The sequence below is a fragment of the Dama dama genome, chromosome 4 (assembly GCF_033118175.1).
Source record: "Dama dama isolate Ldn47 chromosome 4, ASM3311817v1, whole genome shotgun sequence".
NCBI classification, from domain to species: domain Eukaryota; kingdom Metazoa; phylum Chordata; class Mammalia; order Artiodactyla; family Cervidae; genus Dama; species Dama dama.
The window spans coordinates 31,287,081-31,313,068 of NC_083684.1; the positions used below are offsets into that span (position 1 = coordinate 31,287,081).

The following is a 25,988-nucleotide window of genomic DNA, read 5'->3' on the forward strand; positions in this document are numbered from 1 at the left end:
AAGTCTACCTCCCTCATCACATTCAGTCTGTCATGTCATATTCTTAGAGAAGATTAAAACCAACCCTTCCTCCTCCATCCTTCTCTGCCTCCCTTGCTTTATTTTGCTCCATAGCTCTTATCACTGGATATATTTCATATTAATTTCCTAATCCGTTTATTATCTGTCTCTCTCGGCTCTAGGAAGGCAGAGGTTTTCTGGCTGTGCTGGGTCTTCGTGGCTGCACGTGGGTATTCTCTAGCTGCAGTGAGCAGGGGTTTACTCTCAAGTTGCAGTGCATGGGCTTCTCATTGCAGCAGCTTCTCTTGTTGTGGAGTACAGGTTCTAGGGCAGGGGCTTCAGCAGTCATGATACATGGGTTAGTTGCCCCATGGCATGTGGAATCTTCCCGGAGCAGGGATCAAACCCATTTCTCCTGCACAGGTGGGTGGACTCCCAGCCACTGGACCACCAGGGAATTCTGGGCAGAGATTTTTATATTTTGTTTGCTGCTGTATCCCCAGTGCCTAGAACAGTATCTGGTACACTGTAGACCCTCGAGAAGCACTCACTAAATACGTGGCTGAGTCTATCCACCTGTCCATCCTTCTGTCCATCCACCATCCACTGCTTCTCCCCACAGTTTCTCCTTCACCCACCAGTCACCCAGAATTTCTCCACACCAGGCCCTGTGCTGGGGTGCGGGTTTGGTTATCTGGCTGGGTTCACAGACAAGGAAGGGAATGACTCTGACCCTGGGGGATAGGCCCCAGGCGAGGGGAACCCAGGGGCTGTGGGAGACACTGTGTTGGGTGGCGGTGGCGGCGGGGAGGTGAGGGAAGGCGTCAAGGTGTATTTATGTGGCTCAATGCCTCACCTCAGTGCCTCACCTCCACAGTGGCTCCTGGAAGAGACTTTGCCAAATGAATCAACAACTGCCTGGATGGCTTCTTGAAAAAAGTGGTGGTTCAGTTCTCAATACTATAGACACTGGGGTGGGGCGGGGCAGGGAAACAAGCCACCTGGGGAAGTGGGGCCAGGAGAACTGCTGGCCTCAGGCAAAGCCTCAAGGGTGATGCAGGGGCCAGGCAGGTAGCACTGGGCAGGGGAGGCGGGAGTGGGCACGAATGGTCCACAGAGGCCCAGGCCTCTGTGGGGACCTCACAGATGGATGGAGCAGAGCCTGCCTGGACCACTCCCCCACTGTACCCCGGGAAAGCTGGGGCAGCTGCCACAATCCCTCCCATTCTTGCCCCCCATCCTTCTTCTGTGTCCGCTCCCCTTTGTGCCCCACACGAGGCTGAACATTCTGACAGCAGGGACCACACCCCCAGTCCCCACGCCCCAGAGCCCCACCCTCGCCTCCTGTCTCCAGCCAGCTGTAGGCTGTTGGCTTGTTCCTATTGCAGGCAGGTGAGTCTGGGCCCAGGATTCAGGTGGGGTCTGAGCTCAGAGAGGAGGCAGGCAGGAGCTTGCAGAGCTGGTCATTACATACGGTGATGGGGGCAGTGATGCCCACCAGCCCTGGGGAAGGGGGCGCTGAGACTCAGAGACATTCAGGGACCCCTGGAGGGCCACAACCCAGGAGGCCCCGGATAGAGGTGCTGAAAGCCCATTAAGGGCTGAGGTGAGGGCCGGGGAGCCTTCAGCACCCAAGAGTCCAAGTCAGCCCCTGCAGGAAAACCCAGGAATGAGAGAGGGAGGCAGGAGCCGTGGGGCCACCGGAAATGGGAAGAGACACGCACGCGGGCGGAGCCATACCTGGGCCCGCCTGCCCAGACAAGCTCCGGCTGGGTGCCTGGGCGCCCTGGGAGAAGGTGGACGGGAGGAAGTTGCACAGAGTCCGGCCAGGGGCCTGCCCAGACCCGAGGTAAGAAGCGGCTGCTTGGGGCGGAGGGGCTGGGGGAGCATGCCTTCCAGCCCGGCTCACTTGACCTTGGCCGACTCCAGGTCTAGCTCCACGCCTGAAGGCAGGTGTGCGGCCCGACAAGGACTCAGGATTCCAGGCTGACGTGAAAGTCCTGGCGGTCCCAGAGTCGCCCCTCGGGGCTCTGAAGGGGGTTTGGCCGTGCTCGCGTGCTGGTCATCGGGGAAGCTGGCAGGCGCGGTGTGCTCCCTGGGCTCAGCTGGGGAGATTGCGGGAAGTGGGGGGGCCAAGGGGAGGCTGCAAACCTCAGTGCTTGGATGGGGAGGCAGGAGGCAGGCACCCAGCACCCAGAGCCTACTTCCACCAGGGATCTCATGGGAAACCGGTTTGGGAGCTGGTTGGCCCAGGTTGTCTGACTTTTCACAAGGCGGGGTAAGGCAGTCTCCCTGGGTGAGACGGGACAGGGTGCAGGCCTGGGGGTGTGCCTGCCCCTCTGGCCAGCACAGGGTCCTTCCCGCCGCTCCCCAGACCCCTCACCTGGCAGTGTGTCCCGTCCCACCTTGGCTGTCAGAGACAGGAGGCAAAAGGCAAAATGTTCCCCAAATGACCTTGGACTCGCCCTGGCCCAGGCCTCTGTGATGAGCCCATAGACAGTGGCCCAGGACGGGGGAGCCAGCTTGGAGCAAAGGGCTGGTCCCACCAGTGCCTCCTGTGGAAACTATGGCAGCCTGCCATCTCTGGGCTGGTTCCCTATCTACCTCTAGGGAGGTGGCAGGAGCAGAGATCTGAAAACAAAGACGGGAGCAGACGTCTCCAGCCCCACCTCCACCCACACACACCCAGTCTCCTGGCCCCACACTGCAGCCAGACGGAGGTGGGGGGCTGGAGCCAGGAGGGGCCCGGCGCCCAGCCAGCTCTGCCCCCACGAGCTTGGCTCCCTGGGACGTGTGGGAAGCAGAAGGGGCTCCCCATGTTCCCTCTGTTAATTAGGCCACCCCTGCTATTGAGAGTCTGTCATCATCGCCCCATTACGCCTCCTGAACCATCTGCGCCCCAGCACTTATGGGGAGGCCCTGGGGGTGCCCTGGCTGCCAGGGCAGAGGCGCAGGCGGGAAGTGGTGCTTCTGGGAGGTGCTGGGGGCCTCTCCCGGGGTGAGGATGGCCTTTCCGCAAAGTACACCTGCCTCTTTATTTATCAAAAGAGGAGTGACGGTAGCCCCGGGGTCCAGGTAAGGACTCTGAGGCACCCTCTTTATGGCTCCCGGGTGCGTCTCCTGCAGCCAACACCTCCCACACAGCTCTGTGTGGGTCTGTGCATGCCCACTCAGTCGTGTCCGACTCTTTGTGGCCCCATGGACTCTAGCCCGCTAGACTCCTCTCTCCAAGGGTTTTTCTAGACAAGAATACTGGAGTGGGTTGCCATTTCCTACCTCAGGGGATCTTCCTGACCCAGGGAGCCAACCTGTGATTCCTGGGTCTCCTGCACTGGAAAGCAGATTCTTTACCACTAGCACCACCTGGGAAGCCTACGCTGGTGCGTGTGTGTGTGTGTGTGCGTGTGCGTGTGTGTGTGTGCGTCTTGCCGGCGGTGTGGCACTGGCTGCATGGGGAGATCAAAGTTGAGAGCCTGAGCCCTGGGGAGCCTGTGGCAGTCAAGCAAGATGACACCTTGTTACCCCACGATGAAGCAAGATCTGCTGTCTTTGCCCACTGCTGTGCCACCTGGCGGGTAGCCGCTCAACCTCTCTGGGCCTGTTTTGCCTCCTGTGACTCAGGAGTGGCAATGCCTCATCCCTGACCAGAGACACCTGGCCCAAGTCTTGGGTGTCTGAGCAGCTGCCACCCAAACCTCCCAGGCCAGGGCTGGGGGTGAGCACTGATCAAAGAAGCACAACCATCGAGACATCAGTGGCAGCTAGGGTGGCTGGCCTGGGTCTCTTGTCCAGGAAGGGAGGCTCCTATGGAGGAGGGAGAAGCCTCTTTCGCTCCTCCTGAAGGGCAAATTTTCTTTGAAAAGAGAGCCTGGAATAGTGAGAGCAACTGTGACTGCGTTCCCTGGAAGCCCTGGCCTCAGACAAGCCTGCGCAGACCCATTTTACACCTGTGAACACTGAGGCTCAGAAGCTCAGATCTGGACAGTTGGATGCCAGGTCCCAGGCTGTGCTGACTGGAGGACTTCGGGAGCAGTGCTGGGAGGAATTTAGGTGGGAGAGGGGCAGTAGGGAGCCTCCTAATCAGCAGGCGAAGAGTTCACTCATTGGAAAAGACCCTGATGATGGGGAAGATTGAAGGAAAATGGAGAAAGCGGTGACAGAGGATGAGGTGGCTGAATGGTATCACTGACTCAATGGACACGAATCTGAACAAACTCTGGGAGATAGTGGAGGACAGGGGAGCCTGGCATCCTGCAGTCCGTGGGGTTGCAAAGAATCAGACACGACTTAGGGACTGAACAGCAGCAACCACTGGGTCTCCCCCAGGCAAGCCTGCCTCAGAGCAGAGCACCAGAGGTCCCCTTGGGAAGAGCAGTTCTCCCAGATGTCAGCCCCGCCAACCCCGGAGGAAGGCTGCACCCAGCTCACCAGCTCCAAAACCCTGGGCTGCAAAGGGGTGCCTGATACGTAAAGACAGCATAGGGTCTTACCTGCGGACCCCAGGCCCCTGGGTGCCCCGCCCTGCACCTACTTCCTGCAGCAAGGGAGGTTCAGGCTGGTGGCCTGGGAGTGGGGTGGTGGAGAGGGCTTGCGGCCCCTGTTTGCTGGGCCTGCCCTTGCCCTGGCTTCAGGGGCTTCTGGAGGCAGGAATGTGGTCAGAATGGCCTTCCAGGCCTGCTCTGGCTGGATCCAACCTTCCTGCCACGTGTACTTGGGGGGCTGGGCTGAGGTCAGACATTCCGTCATGCCCAGGGAGACGGGGTGGCCGCCCTGTCTACCTTCCGTCTTAGGTAGCTGGTCACCCAGGCGTGCCTGCCTCCGGGGAAGGTCAGCAGGGTGGTCCGGGGAGGCCCAGTCAACCTGAACTTTGTCTAAGGCCCTGCATAATGTGTCTAGGCAGGAATAGGGCAACTGTGGGAGATGGCGGGTCGGGGAGAGGGGTGGTGGTATCTGTCTGTTTGTCTGACTGGGGCAGGTCCAAGGACACTTCTTGTTGGCATATGGTCAAGATGCCACTGGAAACAGGAAGAGGGTATTGAAGGAAGACGCCGGCCTTGAAGTTGGATCCTATGTGACCTTGGGCTGGGTGCCCTCCCTCTCTGAGCCTCCATCTCTCCCTTCAGCAAAAGGGGCAAGACTTCCTTGGCAGGACTGTGGGAAAAAACACAAGTCCCTTGCTTGGTACACAGGGAGCGCTCAATAGGGGCACATGGGCTCTGAGTCTGAAGCCTTCAGGGGGCAAGGGGTGGTGAGAGGTCAGGGCTGGGGACACAGCTGTGGACACAGGAGCCCAGCGGCTGGTATCCAGGGAGTGTCTTTTTCCCCAGACCACAAGCCCCAGTGCTTTTGAAACCTGATGCAGGTAAACATGGGTAGGGCACCTGCCTGGTGCCCCAGGAGGAGCCAATGGGGTTGAGTCTGTCCTTGGCCCTCCAAATAAGGCCTCAGAAAGCCAGCTTGGACCTGGGTGGCCTCTGCCCTTCATTCCAGCGCTGGAGCTGGCACCAGCCTCTTGCACCCCAAGTCTGGACTTGAATCCCATTAAACTTGTCCCATTGGCTGAAGGTGCCTCTAGCTCTCCTGCATCTTGGATTTGTCAGGCTCCCTGCTCCTCCTCCGGCTGGGGGATGGGTGGCGGAGGCAGCCCTAAAGCACCAGGCACACAGCTCCCTTTGTGAGGGCGGCTGAGTCACATGGCCAGTGCCAACCCCCTGCGCCCTGGGGTGGCTGTGATGGTGTTATCATGGGACTGTGGCTGCCCCCACGCCTGTGGCCAGGAAGCTTTCCCACGGGAATGAACAGGGAGGTGGCTGGGAGCATCAGCCACCACGTACGTAGTCTGAGTCAGGATCAGGGTTCGAATCCTGTCTCTCATGCGGATGCGCTGTGAGTCTTTGGGAAAATTCTCTCTCCGAGCCTCAGTCTTCATCTCTGTTAAGTGGGAACAGTCGTCACTGTTTGTAGAGGAGACACTGGACATGAAACGGCTTTGCGAACGTTGGAGTGTGGGCCTGTGGCATTTGCATTGACTTGATGATAATCATGACATTGGCCAACATTTGTTGAGCACCTACTGTGTGCCAGGCATGGTGCTCAGTTATCTTCAAGGACCCTCAACTTGCAAGGGGGAGAAGCCTGAACTTGAACAATTCTTATCCAATAAGAACCCACCCATACACAGGCAGTGGTGACCTTCCTGACGGTGGGCACAGTGCTCCACTGTTGCAAGGCTGCCCAGGCTGAAGGGTTAGCGTTGGGAAAGGGTGAGGCCTCCAGGCAGAAGCCCCGCCGTACCCTCCTACTTGCCCAAGCCTCTGCCACTGTGACCACTATGAATGTCCCGTCCTCCCTCCTGTACTGGGGACCACCCATCCTCCCACCACCCTGACAGCCCCACCTCTGTCTCCTGGGCAGGCTTCTCTGAACGGCAAAGCCCTTGCAAATATATCAGAGTACGCGTTTGTGCCAGGCTGGGCCAGGAGCTTGACGTGTGTGGCCTCATTTATTACTATTGGTGGTGCTGTTACTATCTGCACAGATGGTGGATGGCTAGGGAGATGCTGCCTGGGTCCCTAGGCTGCCAGAGCTGGGAGCAGAAGCCCGTTGCTCTGAGCCCAGAGTCTGAGTCCAGCCTCTCGGCAGTAGCATTACCACCTCTCCTCCGTCCCTTAAAGTGAAGCCCTTTTCTGCAACTTTCTGCACTCTCTACCCCATCTCTGGCCACTATCACCAGCTAGTAATGTTCATGACCTTCCCTGGCCCTGGGAGACTCCAGCCTTCAACCCTGAGCCCTAGCTATGTGTTTTCAGTGACCTTTTGGAAGGTTCCCCCACTATATCACAAGGATACCCCCATTCTGCTGTGCCCATAGGCAGCCTCTTCCCTGTCACCCAGATCTGCAGTCCGTCCCATGCCCCCTGCATTTCAGGGCAGTCTACAACACCATATCCCCTCTCACATGTGGAGTGGGGGTCCCAGCCTCTGCTTCTCATTTCTTGGACCAAAGTCCCTAGCCTCCCCTAGCCTCCCACCCGCTTCTATCTCTAAAGCCCCAGCGGAGCTCTGGCCTCCCTTCCATATCCCATCCCCTCACTGCTGGTGCAGCTCCTAGAGCAGACCAAGGTTTCTCCTGCTTGAATAAATGCTGGAACCACCTGGGATTTTGTTCAAATACATATTCTGATTCGGCAGATCTGGGGCACACCTGAGATGCTGGATTTCTAACGTCTTCTCTGGTTATGCTATAGGTCTATGGACCGCCTTTTGAGTGCTGGTCACAAGAAATTCCTTCCCTGGCTTCTCAGCACCTTTGATGAAACCCCTTCAGAAGCAAACTCCCTGCTTTCAGAATCTTCCAGAACTTGCCCTCACCCACTAATTAGATCCTACTTCTTTCCAAGGATGCCTCCCATGTCCCGCTTCTCCCCTCTCTGTAGATGCTGTCCCCTCTGCCCAGAAAGTCCTTCCTGATGGTCTCTGTTCATTGAAACGGATTCTTGGAGACCCAGCTGGTCTCAAGGGCCGACAACCCTGGTTCAGACCCTGGCTGTGACCCTCACTTTCTCTGAGCCTTGTGCCTCTTCAATGGAGCAGGATAACAACTGTCCTGAGACACAAGGGAGATAATGAATGTGATGAACCTAGCAGGAGCCTGGTGCCTGGCAGGTGCTTGGTTGGAGCCCATGGGTCTGGAGACCTAGACACAGACCATTTGTGTCTCTGAAATACCAGCATGACCAGCCCACAGGGTGGAGGATACAACAAGAACTCAGATAGAGCTGAGCATTTTACACAGAGCCTATGGACACAGCCTTGGTAATTAGTCCCGATAGTAGTACTAATAAGAGGTAGCATGCGTGCTAAGTCGCCTTAGTCGTGTCTGACTCTTTGCGACCCTATAGACTGTAGCCCACCAGGTTCCTCTGTCCATAGGGATTTTCCAGACAAGAATACAGGAGTGGGCTGCTGTTTCCTCCTCCAGGGAATCTTCCCTACCCAGGGATTGAACCTGTGTCTGTTGTGTCTCCTGCATTGGCAGGCAGGTTCTTTCCTGCTAGCGCCACCTGGGAAGCCCAGTAAGAGGTAGTGCTGTGATTAATAATAATTTATTTGGTTTCTCTTCTCCGACTCCCAGAGCCCCCTGGGGCTCTGTGGCTGATAACTGACTCCCCAGTGTTGCTACAATGTGAGCCAGGCTTGTCCCCCAACCCCTGGAGCCTGGCACAGTACCCAGCACATAGTAGGTCTCTGAGCAGGAGAGAGCAGGCAGAGCCTGGTGAGCAGACCCTGCCCGTCCAGGCCACTGTCTAGGGCCTTTCCTATGTGGCCAGGGTGGCAGTTAGCTCCAGGCTTCTGCGTCCCTTGCCTGGACATCCAGCTCAGCAAGTCCCGGCCAACTGCAGTGGCGCCGCTGACCCTTCATCTGTGCCCTGCTAGCCGGCACCCTCTGTGGCATGTGCATGTGTGTGCGTGTGTGTGTGTGTGTGTGTGTCTGGTTGCTGTCTGGCTGGCCTGGATCCCAGAGAGCAGCTGAGGCTGCTCCAGTGACCATCTGGCCTGGCCCTGAAGGACAGACCTTGGGGGAACTGAACCTTAGCAGTGATGATTTGCCCAAAGACATGAATTTAAGGAATCCTTGATCCTTTTCCTGGGTCCTTGCCTCCCTGTTGTTTTTCTGATGAGGAAGAACATCTTCACCCCTTGTTTCTTGGTCTCCAATGTGGACTGGCCCCTCCTGCCCTGGCCATGAGGCAGTACTCACTGCAGCCCTGGGAGGGAGCAGCTGACTGGACGTAGACCCAGTGCCCACCTCTCCAGGGCAGGGGCACAGCCTGATCAGAGGTCTGACCGCTTGGAGAGCACAGCGCTGCTTTCCAGAAGCTCAGGCCTGGGGGCTTCCTTGTACCCCGCTATGTAGCTTTATTGCCCTTCCTCTTCCCTGCAGCTTGATTTATACAAGCAGGTGAGGGATGGACTTCACCAGCAGCAGCCCCTGGCGTCCTGGGCTGCCTGAAAAGCTTCCATTCATGCTGCAGCAGGTGACTTTTCCAGGCCCTTCTGCAGATCCCTGCGAGAGAGAAGGGACCTTAGGGCCCTGGGCATCCGTGGTATCCAGGGTTCGCTCCAGAGGCCTGGGGAGTCTATGTTCGTGAGCAGTTAGGACAGCTGGCTGTGGAGCCAGACTATCTGGGGTCCTGTCCCACCTCTGCCACTTCCCAGCTGTGTGATCTTGTGCAAGTTAATTCCCTTCTCTGGGCTTCCTAGCTCTTCCTTCTGATTCAGCATATTCATGGCGAATACTGACTGAGGGCTCGTCAAGTGTCAGGCGCTGGTCTGAGCAACGAGTTTTCCCATGGTGCCATGGCTATGGCGCCAGGGAAGAGTCTGGAATGTAGTAAATGGTCAGTACATATAATTCTTATTCTTAATTATTATTATTACTGTTGTTATTGTTGCTGTCATCACTTGCCCTCATTAGGCTATGAAATCCTTCCAGCATCTGTGACTCGGAAATCATCGGTTCACATTGGAGCGACGAGGGAAGATGAGGGATTCCCTGCCCTCCACAGTGGGGGAGCATGGGCCATCTGAAGTTTCCTGACTCCCAGGGTGGCCGTGAAGGTTAACCGTGAGAGGAAACTGCTGACAGAGGCCAGTGGCCAGAAAGGGAAAGGGGGCATCAGCGCATTTCCAAATTTCTCTCTCTGAGCTTTGGGAGCCACCAGGAAGGGTTCCTCCCCTGGGCCTCAGTTTCCCCCTTTGACCCAGCAGACAAACTGGAAGGCCATTTCAAGAAGCCCTTGGGGTCTCAGAGTCCAGGACGCGAGTCTGCTGAATGTTGTGAGTGCTTGGGGAGCATGAGGTGGTTCCCTCTGCTGGGAGGAGGAACTGAGGCTCAGGGAAGAGTCAAGGTCAAGTGGCCAGTTGTGTGTGGCCTGGCTGGCCGCACGCCAGGTGGCTTGACCACCCCCCCCACCCCACCCCACCCCGTCCCCGGAGTCCCTTCCGCTCTGCTGGTCAGCACCAGCTCACCGGCTCCTGCCTGCTGCCAAGGAGGCCGGCCTTTCTTTCAGGAGGGGGTGAACAGTTGCCGGGCCCTGGGTGGAGGGGGCGGCATCGGGGCAGACTGTTGCCATAGTAACCCTGGCCTCTCTGCGGGAACTTGGGGAGAACAGCCTTGGGGAAGTAACAGATGGAGGGCGAGGAGGCAGTTATCTCTGACCAGCATCCGTCCACAAAGCCTGGCACCTGGATGGGGGGCGGGGGGGGGAGGTGAGGCCGAGGTGCCCCCTTGCCCAGCGCTGAGTCACGGGCATCCCCCATGTCCCCGCCTCGGTGCTCTCGGCCCTGCCCCCTCCCGGCCTCCCTCTGAGAAATCCGTGTGACTCACGTATGGTCCCGTCATCCCCGGCCGAGCTTGGAGGAGGGAGGAGCCCAGCTGGGGCAGGAGGGGGGTGTCCCCCCCACCCCCCACAAACACACCGCGGCGCCTCCCCCCGGCTGCACACTGGCTGCCTGCCTTGCCCTGCCTCAGGAGAGGGAGTCTCCACGCGCACCAGCTCCCGCGGCCACCGCGGGACCACGGCGGGCAGGTTCAGCCTCAGAGGTGGATCTTGAAAGGTTGTTACGCTGCCTGGCCCCACGCGCGCCCTTCTCCTGCTCATCACCAGGTACCGGATCAAGGGCTCCACGGCAGGAGGGAGGCGGGACGGGGGTGTGTGCGGCTGAGGGTGGGGTGGCGGTGGAGCGGGGCTCTAGCCCACACATGAGCAGGGCTGTGCCGGGCTGGAGAGTTGCGGGTAGATGGACAGCCAGACGCCGCGGAAGGGGGTGGAGCCGGAGAGGGTGGAACCTCTCAGAGCCATTTGTTAGCTGGGGAAACTGAGGCTGGGAATGGTAGGGTCCCTGAGTCCGGCAAGCCTGAGGCTGCTCCGTGGACGGGAAGGTACTGTTGTCTCCTGCCCCCACCGTTCAGATGGGAGAAGCAAGGTTGTGAGAGATGACAGAACAAGTCTGGGGAGGGAGAGCCAGCCTCTGGCCGCGGGGAGGAGAGGATAGTGCAAGGCGTCTGGGCACGGGCCCTTGAGGGGCAGCCTGGCCTGCAGCTGCCCTGGGTCTGCGTCCGGGGACCCCCCGCCGCCCACGGAGCCAGGGGTACCGTGGCTCTTCATGGCCCAGGCCCTGCTTTGGGAGGAGATAAACCGGGCAGGGGGGTCTGAACACGGGGGACCCAGGATGAGACAGAACATCCTGGGAACCAGCGGCCGACGATGGGGAAGTGCTCCCCGCTTGCTAACTGCCAGGCCCCAGGCCCCCATCTGCTAAGAGCTGATAGGGCCTCCCCACCTGCGGGACGGCTGGTTCCTCTCCCCACCTCCTTCCCAACCGGCCTCCTTCCTGTGGTGCCATTTCATGGGAGTTGGGGTCTCCCATGGCCCCCACAGAGGTGGCTGGTGCTCATTTTACTGAGGAGGGTTGGGGGGGCATGAGTTGAGGCAGGGGACCCCTCACCACAGTGCCACCACTGCCATCCTGCTTGGAGCAGCTCTGGCCTGGGCGAAGTGGGGTGGGGAAGAATAGCCTGTGTGGCTGTAGAGGGCCCAAGAAGTTAATTATATAAATAATAATTGAGTGCCTACTGTGTGCCTGGTGCTGTTCTAGGGGTGGGGACTCATTTGAATGAGACAAATGGGGTGTGGGAGGTCCAGAGCCAAGCCCCTGCCCTACCCACCCCACGCCACCCCCAGTGGGGATACGCTGAGGGCAGAGTGTTGATTCCTCAGGATTGAGTGGGGGAGAAGGGTCTGGAGTCAGTGAGAACCATCAGGGGTTGAGTTGGTCCCCCAGATCCCAGGACAGGTGTCCTGCGGGGTCTTCCCTGCCAATGACCAGGGCAGGACTAGTTCTTGGGACCAGACCTGAGCCCTTTTGCTGCGGGGACCCCAGGGGCCTGAGATGCACCGCCACCTTGGTCTTAGCATCACCGCGGCCACCTTGCCTTGCCTCTCTCTCTCTGGGCACAGTGGCCCTGCTGATAAGTGGAAGTGTGTGTTGGGGTGGTGGGTTGTAGCTGCCCTGCCCGTCCTGGACTTGGCTCCGAGAGGGTCAGGTTGTGAAGGACACCACTCTGGGCGGGCGTGGCTCTGAGGGAGGCAGAGGCTCTGCTAGAGAGCCTGCTCCGTTGTTGCCAGCCTCGGTGTTTCCCTGGGCCACTGGGCAGGACACCCTCAACTTGTCAGGGACACAAACAAACAAGACAATTAGGATCCGAGGCCAAGGAAGGAGATAAGCTTGCTGACGGAGGAGGAGAGAATTTCCTGACCTAGGAGAATGGGAGGCTCCGCAGAGGGCATAGAGGCTGGCCTTGGAGGCTGGTGGGGAGAGGGGGAGGGCTGATGGGGTGGCGGGGGTGGCATTCCTGGCTGAGAAACTGCAGTGGGAAAAGGTTTGGGAATGATGACAACTGGGGGGACTGGGGCAGGCGATGGTACTGGAGAGCTGGCATGTGTCATTTTGGTAGCCAGGCCGGCAGGTTGCAATCTGCTCGCAGGGGAAGGGAGCTGCCACCCAAGCTGGATGAGGAGGGCAGGATTGTTAAGGGGGGAGGGGAGGGTCTGGCTACCCCAGGCCCAAGGCTCCTGCTTGGAGGGAGCAGCTTCATGGCTGAGGGGACAGAGGGGGATGGTGGTCGCCCAGTCCAGGAGAAGGACAGGTAAAAGAGGTGGCAGAGCTGTGGCCAGGTCCGTGTGCAGTGGGGGGTGGGCTTCCTAGCAAGGTCCAGCATGACAGATGCAAGATGGGCAGGGCAGAATCTGCCATGAAGGAGGCCACGTACGTGGACGGTGCTCTGGTTAAGTCCAGCCCCAGGTCACTTCATCCTCAGCAAGACCATGGTGGGTGGCGGGGGCTGGAGTGAAGAGTCAGGGGCAAGGCTGCTGGGGGGTGGGGGAAATGTGACCACACAGCCCCAAATCTCACTGCTGCCGCCCCACCTAGAACCAGAGCAGGTTCAGCACCCCCAAGCCTGATCCTGGGGCAGCTCTGTGACTCTGTGTTCTGACTCACAGCAGCTGGGGCATCACGTGAGCAAACCCAGCAGCTGGGGGGACCGGGACCCCAGGGATCAGGCAGATGGCAAGTGGGGGTAGGGCAGGGCTGGTACCGAGGGGCCTCTCAAGTGGGGTGGGGTCCTGGCTGGGCCCCAGCCTCCCCAGGCTTGCCCTCTGCCAGTCTGGTTCTCTCACCCATCAGGAGTTTCTTGGGGTCCCTGGGGAGCCCTGCAGATTTGGGGGTCATGTTGGAGCTGCTGGAGGAAGGAGCACAAGACACACATTTTCTGACCCCTGCTGGGTGCCTGCTCTGGCACAGGTGGGCTGAGATATCCACACACCCTGCAGGCCCCTCAAGCCCCAAACTCTCTCTGGTTCCCTGGGGGCTTAGCTGGACTAGAATGGTCCTGGATCCTCGCTGCCCTCAGACTCTGCCAGGCCCTAGGCTCAGCGTTTTGAAGACACCTTTATTCCTACTCTACGAGCTCCTGGTGTGCCCATTTTAGAGATGAGAGCACTGAGGCACAGGAGACTCCTCCAGGGCTGACCTCTTATCCTGGGGGCTCCAGAGTCTGGGTTCTTGTCCACGGTGCTCTTCTGCCCCTCTCCGTGGTAAGGGGACTCCTTAGCCAGGCCGGACTCCCTGCTGGGGGCCAGAGGACATGTGCCCGTGACCTGAACCCCATCCTTGCCACTGTTAAGCCCATGTGCTTTTAGGGCAACAGAACCCATGGAGAAGGCAAGGCCACTTATCTGGGGAAAGCTTTGTTCCTTTCGGGTTGTATGAACTTGGGTGTCTGCGCCTCATTTTCCTTATCTGGAGAAAGTAGATAAAACATAACAGTATCTACTTCAGGGGCTGTTTTGAGCCTGAAGGACTAATGCAGTGAAGTGCTGACCCCAGTGCTTGTCCCACATGTTGGCCTTTACTATTATGGTATTCCCCTTGGGCAGATGGGTGCACGGAGGCCCAGAGATACATGTAATAGCTTGAGGGGGGACATCTTCATGCCTCCCAGCCCGCAAGAGACCGAGAGCTACCTGGGCATCAGCAGGAGCCCACCCCCACCCCCGCACCACAGCCTGACTTGTGTTTTGGTGGGGAGGCCAGGGTGGTGGGAGTTGGGCTCTTGGGCTGGCGCTGGCTCAGGCTCAGGCAGTTTGTGGCGCACTTGGCAGTTCCAGGCAGGCTGAGATAAAAGCTGAGCCCTGGAGGAGCTGGCAGGTCTTCCGGGCACCAGTGGACAGGCGTCTGCATTAGAGAGAGATGGCCTGGGGGTGGGGGCCTCTCTGTCCGAGAGCCAGCCCAGCTCTGGTCCCCTGAAAGGCTGGTGGTTAGACAGCTGATGGCTCCAGCCTGGCTCCCGGGGCTCAGGGCCACTCATACTACCTCCAAGATGAGCAGCAGTAAAAGATCAGGGCCACCTCTGACTTCCCTCCAGTCCCCGGGTCTCTGCCTTCCTCCTCCCAGAAGCCCTGCTCTTAGCTCTCTGGGCCCACGGGTGAGCGCAGAGGACTTTCGGGCTCGTATCCTGCTGCCTAAGGTCACAACCTCCCCAGACCTCAGTGTTCGCACCTGTGCATGGAGGTGACACCACCACCCCCGCAGGGTTGTTGCTGGAATTTGGGGGAGATGGCTGCAAAGCATGTACTCGGCACAGTGGGCAGCTTTGATGGGTCTTCCCTAAACCTCTGCTGAAAGTTTGGGCTTCAGGTTCGGTCACACGGTAGTTCAGTTAGAACTGAGTTCACATCCTCGAAAAGTGACCTTGACCAGGTGGCTTAATTTCTCTAAGCCTCATTCCTTAGGCTGTCAAACGGGAAGAGGGATACCTGAATCCCTAATTGAGACCCTGTGGGAATCATCTGAATCAGCCCCAGGCTGTACGGGCCCTTGAACAGTAGACCCCCATTCCCAGCTATCCTGGACCTTTGCTTCCCCATCACCCAGCTCAGCTGTCCCCCTGGGGGAGGCAGCACAAGATGGGTGGCTGTAGGGTTGCCCCATTCTGGGCCAGCTGTGTGAACTTGGACAGGTGTATTAGCCTCTCTGTGCCTATTTTTGTCATCTTCAAAATGAAGCTAGTAATGGCACCTTGGGGCTCCTGGTGACTCAGTGGTAAAGAATGCACCTGCCAATGCAGGAGACGCAGGTTCGATCCCTGAGTTGGAAAGATCCCCTGGATAAGGGCATGGCAACCCACTTCAGTATTCTTGCCTGGGAAATCCCATGGATGGAGGAGCCTGGTGGGCTATAGTCTATAGGGTTGTGAAAGAGTCGGACACCACTTAATGATTCAACAACAATAAATAACAGCAATGGCACCTTGAGAGGGTTAAGTGAGCCAAGAAATCTCAAACACTGGGTATAGAGCCTGGCACACCATGAGCGATGTCATCGAAACTCTTCTGGGCCATCACCAAGCCCTTCTCTGAGGGAGCAGCAGTGAGCTTATCGCAAGCATTAGCCCTGTCTTCCCGTGAGTCACTGGGAAAGGACCCAGGCCCCAGAGAGCCACCCCCGCCCCAGACACCCTCATCCAATGGCCTCTTGATCTGCTGGCCTGAGGAGCTGTCCGAGAATGAGGGTCCCTTCTGCCCCTGGAGACCCAAGGCCTGCCTGACTTGACCACCGTCCCAGACTTGCAGGGGAGACCTGGGTTTGAGCTGGGCTGATCTCCTGGGGTAGCTGAGTCCCCTTGGCCACTGGGCAGTGAAGGCGGAGGTCACTGGCTCAGTCTGGCCCTCAGGGCTGTGGCTCTGTGGCTGGCATCCTGGTTTCTGACCCTGTGGCAGGGGCACAACTGCCCAGACCCACCTGCCTTAATGGTGACAAATGTGAGGGGTGAACCCCAGGGGGCAGCTGAGTCATGCTTGGCCTGGCGCCCTCTGCCCACTGCTCCCCTGCTTTGTCACCAGTTGAGTGTGTGTCAACCCCCCTGGGCGACTCCTAACCAACCCCCACCCCTGGTGCGTACAGCTCCACCGCCTACAAAGACCTTCATTCAGTCGTGGGTGCAGTTGCCCTTGGAGTTTTGAATCTGTACATTTCACAGATGAGGAAGCAGGCCAAGGTCCCCTGGCTGGTCAGAAGTAGTCTCCTGATTCCGAACCTGGATCTTTGCCCGTGGCCCTGCAGACAATGTTCCCAACTGAGGTAGTGAGTTCCCCGCCCCTGCTGGTATTTAAGTCTGACAGGGAAGTTGTAGGGGGACCTCAGGTACCACGTGGGGTTCTTCACAGCTCTTTCCCATCGTGAGCTTTTCCGACTCTGCACATTCTGGCATCAGGCGATGTTGGTGGGCAAGTGGCGCCTCCATATAAAAGCCCCCTCCATAGTCTTGCCAGTACACCCACCATTAGAACCATCCATTACATCTTCAGAGGCTCCTCAGTTCAGTTCAGTTCAGTTGCTCAGTCGTGTCCAACTCTTTGAGACCCCATGGGCTGCAGTATGCCAGGCTTCCCTCCCTGTCCATCACCAACTCCTGGAGCTTAGTCAAACTCATGTCCATTGAGTTGGTGATGCCATCCAACCATCTCATCCTTTGTCATCCCCTTCTCCTGCCTTCAATCATTCCCAGCATCAGGGTCTTTTCAAATGAGTCAAATCTTCGCATCAGGTGGCCAAAGTATTGGAGTTTCAGCATCAGTCCTTTCAATGACTATTCAAGACTGATCTCCTTTAGGATGGACTGGTTTGATATCCTTGCAGTCCAAGGGACTCTCAAGAGTCTTCCCTACCACCACAGTTCAAAAGCATCAATTCTTCAGCATGTTAACAGCTCAGTGAGCTGGATTGAGGCACAGAGGGCAAGAGGGCCTCAGGGGACAGGATGGGCGTGAGGAAGGAAGGGCTGATGGAGGAGTTGGGAAGGGTGGACACCCTTCTAAATTATCAGGTACCCCTTGCTCTCCCTCATCCAGCAGACCTGCACCTGGTAGGTGTGTGCCTGGCCTCGTGGCACTCCCCCACCCCCACCCCTGCATGTGACATCACCCGGTGAGAGCTGTGGGCAGTAGGCAAGGCCGGAAGGAATCCTCGTGCAGTTTCCTCAAAGCTGTACTTATCCTTTGTCCACACCTGCCTGGGGCTCTGCCACCTAGGTACACACCCCAGACCAAATGAGCAGAGTCTATTATTCGGCTCCTTGGCTAGAAGCCCAGAGGAGTCCCAGTACCAGGGCCGGGTCTGGGGGCAGTGCACATTGCCATTTGTGGTGGAAAGGACAGCCAGTGTCTCCCCAAGGAGACCCTGCAGCGGGTGTCAGTGCATCTGGGAGTCTGGCCCCTCCCCCGCCCCCCAGGTTTAGGGAACCAGAGTTGGGAGCTGCAGTAACTAATGACCTGGAAGGATGGGAGTGCTTGCAAACCCCATGAGCCTATGGGTGAGGGTCTGGCTTCCGGCCTGGAATGCTTTGGACCCATTGTGCAGCCTCTTGGGCCCCACATCCACTTCCCTGGAGTGGATGGCAACTCCTCTCCATGTCCTGGAGATTCCAGGGCTGGGGGTGGGACAGTGGGGGCATCACAGGTGAAGAAGTGCATAGAACTACCTGTGGGTTCAGCTTTAGCAGCCATGTGACCCCAGGAAAGAAGCTTCTCCTCTCTGAGCCTCAGTTTTCCCGGTTGTAAAATGGGCTTAATAATACCTACTCCTCTCAGGGCATCTGTGTATGTTGCGGAAGGTCAGGTGCACATTGTGTGGTTCATGCTCCCTCATGGTTCCTGTCTCTGCCCCAGCTCCATCACGAGTCTGCCGGCTGATCCTGGAGATACACCTGCTTCCAGGTGCCTAGACCCCAGGATCCTCCCCAGCCACGGGCATATACCATTTCCCCTGCTTGCTTCACTTTGGGGAGCCCACGGGGAGTCCAGATGGGAGATCTGGCATTTGCAGCAGCGGGTGCATGACCTACCTTCATTGATAAATCCCATGTCTGGGCCCCCTCTATCCCGGGGCCATGGGAACAGGTGGTGGAAGGTGTGGCAGTGTTTACTTTGTCTCCATGTAGAGGAAAAACTCAAATTTTGATCACAGTTCAGACAGGATCTCAAACATCAAATAATCTGGCACCTGGGAAAGTATGTCTGTGGTCCCACTCGTCTAGGAAAGCCTTGGGCTTCCGGGCTTGTGCACTGCAGTTCAGTTCAGTTCAGTTGCTCAGTCGTTTCTGACTCTTTGTGATCCCATGGACTGCAGCACGCCAGGCCTCCCTGTCCATCACCAACTCCTGGAGTTTACTCAAACTCATGTCCATTGAGTCAGTGATGCCATCCAACCGTCTCATCCTCTGTCATCCCCTTCTCCTCCCATCTTCAATCTTTCCCAGCATTAGGGTCTTTTCAAATGAGTCAGTTCTTCACATCAGGTGGCCGAAGTATTGGAGTTTCAGCTTTAACATCAGTCCTTCCAATGAACACTCAGGACTTATCGCCTTTAGGATAGACTGGTTGGATCTCCTTGCAGTCCAAGGGACTCTCAAGAGTCTTCTCCAACAGTTCAAAAGCATCAATTATTCGGCGCTCAGCTTGCTTTATAGTCCAACTCTCACATCCATACATGGCTATTGGAAAAACCATAGCCTTGACTAGACGGACCTTTGTTGGCAAAGTAATGTCTCTGCTTTTTAATATGTTGTCTAGGTTGGTCATAACTTTCCTTCCAAGGAGTAAGCGTCTTTTAATTTCATGGCTGCAGTCACCATCTGCAGTGATTTTGGAGCCCAAAAAAATAAAGTCTGCCACTGCCATTGTGCACTACAGGACTTCTTAAAAGCCTTCATCAGGTGGCTCTGGATGGGCGGTGAAGTTTCAGGTCCTGTCCTGGCTCGCAGGCTGTGCACAGTCTTGGAAGCCTCTCTCTGGCCAAGCACCTGGCAGCAGTGTGTATGCCCCTAACTCAGATAGAAACTGGGGAGCGGAGGCGGCTTGGTGCTGGAATCCCCCGCCCTAAGCATCAGGATCTGGCTCCTATTGGAAACAGGCTCGGAGCCAGCCTGGCCTGGTCAGAGTCCCAGCTCTGTCTCATTCACTCATCCGTTTATTAACTAGCTGTCACTGAGCATCTACTGCGGACCAAGCTCTGTAGCACTAGGTACTAGAGATACAAGTGATGAGCAAGATAGACAAGAAAGAGCAAACACAGAGGAATGGACGACAAGCAAATCACAGGGTCATCTCAGACAATGTTAAGTGCTTTCAAGCTTATTACATGAGGTGCCATGGGAGAGGAGATGAATGGGGAGGTTAGTTTTGGTTGGGTGGACATGGAAGGCTTTTTAGGCGAGGGGAGACTTGGATTAAGACTTGAGAAGGGGGACTTCCTGATAGTCCAGTGGCTAAGACTCCATGCTCCCAATGCAGGGGGCCTGGGTTCAATCCCTGGCTGGGGAACTAGATCTCATAAGCTGCACCTAAGAGTTTGCAGGCCACAGCTAAAGATCCCACATGCCGCAGCTAAGACTGGGCACAGTTAAATAAATAAGTATTAAAAGAAAAATGAAGAAAAAAGTCTTGAGATGGAACCAGTCAGGGAAAGAACCCAGAAAGAATGTCCTATGCTGTGGGGAAAGCATGTGCAAAGGCCCTGATGTGTGTCTGGGGATAGAAAGAAGACTAGTGCACTGGCGTTGGTGTAACCAAGGAAGGGTGGGGGTGACACAAGGTGGAGGAAATGGAGCGGGGTCACTAGCTTGTTATTTTGGCAGTCATGCTGCTCTCAGAGCATCAGTTATCTGATTTATGAGGCTTATCACTTTGTCCCCGACCTCCACCCTGGTCGGGAGTGTTGTGGGTGTTAAGTGAGAATCTTTCTGGCAGAGACTTGGTTATGGCCAGCTATGTGCTACTGTAGGGTTTTTTTTTTTTGTTTTTATTGTTATTACAAGTGCTTAGTGACTATGGGTGGGACCGGGGATCCTGGACCTCTTTCTCTGCATGTGGCTGCAGTTAGCGAGCACCAAGTGTGTGTACAAGGCCAGGGGTGCCCCATCTGTGGCCCTCGCTCTGGCTCCCCTGAACCACAGCCCCCCCGCCAGCTCCTTTCAAGCCTAGGATCTTTTGATCCACAGCGACCGCCTTCTCTGGCCCAGCAGGCCCTGGAATCCTTTCCGGGCGAAGGTTCCACCGAGAACAGCAACTCCTTTCTTTGCTTTCTTTTCCTTTTCCTCTGGGCGCCAAAAATAGTGCTTGAATAGGACACAGCTCTGGGCCGCCAGTGAGACAATAGCCGCCTCCTGGCTCTGGTCCATCAGTGGGGGAGGGGACGATGGGGATGCAGGGGCACACCATCCCAGGGACCCCAGCCCCTGCTGCCTTTCCCATGGCCTCGGCCAGAAACCATCCCAGAGCCCCTTGGAGAGTGATTGCCAAGGGGATCCTTGCTCATTCTGGGGAAGGGCTCTGAAACCCTGGGCTTCTCAGCCATCTGAGCAGCCTCATCCTGGCTCTTGATCAGCTGCTGGTCTGGAGCCGAAGGCCCCAATGGGGGCGCCCACGGCCCTGGTCCTCTTCTGGGCTCTGTACGGCACACAGAGGCCATCCCATGGCATTGATGTCCTCTTCCTGTTGACTCAATGGCTACGAAAGACTTTTCAGAGGTCAAAGAGATGTGTCCTCTCGAAATGAAGTGAGCCCCCTGTCAATGGACGTAATCAAATAAAGTCTGGATGTACATTGGATGGGGGTGGGATTAGTCAAGCATCAGATGGACATTGGGTCTTGATGTCTTCATGCCTCAGAGGAGATCATGGTTTGAATTCCATACACCTCACTTACCAGTTAGGTGGCCTTGAACAGGTCACATCATGTGCCGGAGCCTCTGTCATTCCATCTGTAAGATGGGTTCAACAGGGCCAACCTTTAGAGTGGTGGAAATGGTTTCCAAAATGCCCAGTGGAGTGCCTGGCACACATGCAGGCTTTCAGAAGCTTTGCCTCTGTTCTCCTCCCTCCCCAGACTGGTACTTACTCTAGGGTACAGAAAGGACCCACTCTTGGCCCCTAGGGAGCTCTGGAGGAAAGCCAGGGGGAAGCTCTGACCCCGGGGCTAATTCAGGAGAAAGATTCCTGCTGGGCTGTGGCTATCTGGGAAGGCTTCCTGGAGGAGGCACTCCTCTAAGACATTTCCAGGGAAGTATTGGGCACATGCTGTGTTCTTTTAATCCAGTGGTGGGGATTAGATGGGTATCCAGGGGGATCAAGCCCTAGGCCACAGGCTGGCAGCCTCATGGGCAAATGTAGCTGATAGCAGACATTTTTGTCACAAGGGTAGACCTCACTAGTGTTCTAAAAAGATTTGGATTTAAAGTAAATCTTGACAAACTTAGGCAGGTGTTCCCCATAACTTAGTGTACTAAACTCTGCCCTTCCTCCTGCCAGCTCCATGCCTGGCCAGCATCTGAGTAAGGGGACATGGGCATAGGACAAGTTAGGGGAAATGCGCTGTGCTGGGTTGGAGCTGGGTGGTGACGTAGTAGTCACTGCAGCTGCCAACGGTTGCCAGGGCAACGGTTGCCAGGGGTTGCTGTCACCTGCGCCCCTTTTCCCGGGCTGGCGGCTGGGGCTTGCCGCCCATCTTCCCAGGCTGCCGCTTTGTTTGAGGCTCTGGTGAGGGGGCAGGAGCCGGGGCTGGGGTAGTTCAGCTTCAAAGTGCCCCTCTGGCCTCTTGGACTAGGGAGAAGCTGACCCGCCGCCCCAGCAGGCTGTAGCCTGCAAACAAGGCTAGCCCTTAGCCCACTTATTCACGCGCTTTATGTATTGATAATCCATTTGACGGCACGAAGGAGGAATCCAGGTATGATTCTTGCCCTCTCTCTCCATCCCTCTGACTCCCACTCCCCAAACCCCACCCCCACTTCTCATCCCCTCTCCCCTTTTCCTTGTCCACCTTCCCCTCCATCCCTCTCCCCCTGTATCACCTTCTACTCCCTCTGCCTCTCCCTTCCATTTCCCCAACTGACCTTCCTCCCTAAACTGAAAGCTTAGCTGATAGGTAGGGTGGGGTTGGGGCTGGCTGACTGACACTAGGAGCTCAGATGCAACTCCGAAGGGAACTGGTCAGGGAATCAGACAGCAGCCCAAAGCGACGAGGAAGTGGTTGGGGGTAAGGGCCTCACACCCCACACTCCTTCCCTCAGCCTCACTTCAGCAAAAATTCAATTTCAGTTTATGGGCTGTACCCCCGTTATCGAAGACAAGCCTCTGCCAGTGCTGGGAGTGGGTGTCCAGAGCCTGCAGAAGACAGAGAGCAAGAGTGTTGCTGGGAGGGGGTCCTGAGAGCCCCCAGGACCAGGGTTTCTTCAGAGGAAGGAAATCAACTAATCCCAAGGAAACACATTTCTGGAAGCATCTTTTACTGGGAATTTTAAAGAGAAGCCCTTTCTAACAGGTAATGTCAAGCAGAAATGGACTGCAAAATCGAGAGCCTGTGTTCTGGAGCCAGGCCCCCAGGCTGCACCTCAAGCCGCGTGATCTCCAGCAGCCAACCTGATCTTCTAGGGCCTCTGTTTCCTTATTTGTTAAATGGGCAGAATGGTATTTGTCTCGGAAGATTTGGGGGAGGATTAAATGTGTTCCCTTGGGTAGAGAGCTTAGAATCAAGCCTTGCATCTTCAGAGAGCTTCATTTAATGCTAGCTGTGTGGCTGGAGGTGGTGAGCACCCTGCCCGTGGGGGTATGCAAGCAGTAGTGGAGGACCAGGTGAGGCGGTGCTGAGCGCTCAGTGAGCTGGGATGGGACCCTAGTCTGTGCCTCCACCGACCTTCCCCGGAGGGAGCTGGAACCTCAGGCTCACCCTGGCCCCCAGCCCCTGTGGGGGAGGATGCCTGGCTGTGTGTCCAGTCTGCCCCTCAGCCAGGGATCTGGGACCCAGAGGAGGAGAAAAGAAAGGGAGGGCTGGTGGCTGACCTTGGGAATGCTACGGGGACCTATGCTCCAAAGGCGGGCGTTCTGCCAAGGCCCCGGAGAACTGAAACGCAGCCCCCCAAAAATGAACAGGGAGGTAACTGGGCTGACCTTGTATGCCTGGCCTTGACCAGTTTGGGAACACAGATGCAGAAGGGAAACTGCAGCCAGACGGCTGAGGTCCGTCTGTGGTTTGAGAGGGAAGACAGGCTGGCCAGGAGGATGAGATGGCCAGCACCTTTTTCCTCCCCACTCGCTGTCAGCCAGGAGGTAAGCCCTTCCCTTCCCTAGAAGCAACCTGGGGCTCTGGGCTATGGAGAAGACAGACAGGGGGACAGGGATCTTGTCACCTCCTCAGTAGAGGAGGAAGCTGAGGCCCAAAGAGGGGACTGGCTGCTACAAAGGTACTAGGACCAGTTAGGTGTGGGGCTACTTTAGGACCCTATGGGCTTCCCTGATGTCTCAGGTGGTAAAGAATCTGCCTGCAGTGCAGGATACCCAGGTTCAATCCCTGGGTTAGGAAGATCCCCTGGAGAAGGGAATGGCAACCCACTCCAGTATTCTTGCCTAGGAAATCCTGTGGACAGAGGAGCCAGGCGGGCTACAGTCCATGGTGTCCCAAAGAGTGGGATACGACTGAGCGATTAACACACATGTGTCTAACTCCTGCCACCCCTGCTCTGGGAGTGTGCATTCCCTGGGCAGGTGCTGACTGGTGAGGGCCCTGAGGCCCAGCTTCAGCTGCTCTTTGTGGGGAGGGCTGTGGGGAGCCCTGGCTGTGGGCTGCAGGCTGCCGCAGGGCCATGGAGCTGGGCAGGGCTGGCGCCACTGTCCCAGGACTGCTCATGACAGGTCTGTTGTCTGAACACCACCCCTAAACTGGGCCAGACCCAGACTTTCCTAATCCCTCCCCTTCCCTGAGGTTCAAGATCTTTTCCATTCACACTCAGATTCTAAAAAGGTTGTGATTCTCAGCTTCTAAAAGCTCTTGCCTCCCCATCACTCTATCTTTCTTTCTCTCTCTCTCCTCCTCCCTCATTCCCTTTCAGTCCTAGCATTCTAAATGTCTCTGCTGCTTGAGATGACTGCGGTTGACTTTAATGGCACAGCCAATCCAGAAACATGGCTGGTACTGTCCCTTTCCCCAAGAGCTGGTGCTGCCGGCCAAAGGGAGGTGGGATGGGGCTGTCTTTACCCTAGGTTCCCCCAGGACCTCTGGCCTGGAAGTGTCAAAGATGGTGATGAGTTGCCCTGGGGAACATCACAGCCTAAATGGCTCCTGTAGCCCATCTCCCGCTAGTTAATGGCCTTTGGGACAGCTCAGAGGGGAGGGGAGGCGGCTGGAGGCTGGGAGGAGGAATGCTGACAGTTTTCTTATCTGCGAGTTGTCAAGATTTCTGAGACCTCCTTTTTTTCACAGTGGTAATAGGTATTCTGTAAAAAAAAAAAAAAAGCATGCACCATCATATTGGGCTGGGAAACTAAGCCCAACCAAGCTCTGTGGACTTTCTTTCTGCAGAACTTATCAGAGCCTTTGATATGTTAATTCATACGACCAAGTAGGACCAGCAGTATTTCTCTAGCTTGGGAACTAGTGCTTCTTAGGGAGGAATTTCCCTGTCGCTCATACAGTAAAGAATCGCTTGCAGTTCAGGAGACCTGGGTTTGATCCCTGGGTCAGGAAGATCCTCTGGAGAAAGGAATGGCAACCCAGTCCAGTGTTCTTGCCTGAAAAATCCCTCGGACAGAAGAGCCTGGTGGGCTACAGTCCATGGGCTTGCAAAGAGTCAGACATGACTAAGTGACTAAGTACACAGCTTCTTAGGAAGTGCTTGGCAAAGTTACCTCATGGTAAAGTCAGGGAGATAGTTCCAGAGAAGGGAAGGAAGGGGCTCTGGTGACCGACCGTAATGGCTGAAATCATGGGCTTTGAGGTTTGGTAGACTAAAGTCTGGATCCTGGCTTGTCTACTTACTTGCCTGGGCATCACTTAGCCTCTTTGGATTTCCATTTCCTTTTTACATGGGGGCAATAACAGTATTTGCTTTATAGAGTTAAGGTGATGATTGAACAACCATTTGTGAAAAGTGCCTTGCACAGTTTTGGGCACCAAGTGCGTGCTCGCTGAATGGGAACTCACCCCCCACTCCCCTTCTTGGATTCCAGCTCCTGTTTGCTGTGCCGGCTAGACCTCTGTTTATTCCCACCGTCTGCCGTTCTGCCAGGCACTGCGAGGCTGGAGTGCAGGGCAGTCGGGGGAGGATGTGGAGGCCGAAGGCCAGTGTATGGTCCGGGATCCCACTGGGGTCTGGTGGGGGTACCTCCTTTGTTTGTTGGGTACATGGTGTTTCTAAGTTAGACCTTTAGAGATACGTCACAAGGCTGGCATCCAGTGGGGAGGACCGGTGTGTGCAGAGGTTTGGAGGAGGGCACACTCAAGCCCAGGCTCATCTCTGGTGATGGTGTGTTGGCCTCTCTGAGGCCTCTTAAGCAAACACTCTGGTTGCAGATAAAGCAGGTGGCAGGGTGGGCGGCTCTGGACGACTGGCTCTCGGGGGAACCTGGCGTCCTTCACCTGGGCAGGTGCCCCTCTCCTCCCCTTCATCGCTCTCCCCACAGGGCCAGGCCCTTCTGAGCACGCGGAGGGAGCCGTGGCCCGGGGACCTGCTGGACGGAAGCCGTGGGGCGGCAGGGCCCGTGCTGGGGGGGCAGCGCTCTGGAATGTGGGACTCATCCTGGGCAGTGAGCCGGCAAGGCCTTGGCACCCGCCGGCCTCTGGGAGGCAGGCAGCTAGCTTAATTTTTATTCTCTTTAATTGTAGAAAAATTCCTGGAACCTGAAGTCACTCTGTTTTCCCCGGCCAGGCCAGAACACCCTTCCTGGGGGGAGTTCTGTGCTGTCACCTCGCTTGGGCCTCGGTCACCCGGCCTGTGACTGATGGGGGTGGGGGGGAGACAGGCTCCATGTATGCAAGCGGTGCCCCCTGGAGCCCCGGGCTCTGCTGAGGGGCTGGGGGCCCGGGTGAGAGTGAGGT

General features: G+C 56.8%; 1 protein-coding gene across 4 annotated transcripts in view; it reads left to right on the forward strand.

Annotated features, from left to right (window-relative positions):
• Window positions 1-1,401: 1,401 nt before the first annotated feature.
• ADGRG1 (adhesion G protein-coupled receptor G1) overlaps window positions 1,402-25,988 on the forward strand; it is a 45,002-nt gene continuing 20,415 nt past the window's right edge. Inside the window, exon 1 of one of the 4 annotated variants that reach the window (XM_061138603.1) lies at window positions 1,402-1,849. In XM_061138603.1, the coding sequence (XP_060994586.1) occupies window positions 1,670-1,849 (180 nt within the window). In that variant the 5' untranslated portion in view covers window positions 1,402-1,669. Of the gene's footprint in view, window positions 1,850-10,474; window positions 10,671-25,988 lie in introns of those variants that run through there. The other 3 variants (XM_061138605.1, XM_061138604.1, XM_061138606.1) reach the window with 3 other exon arrangements.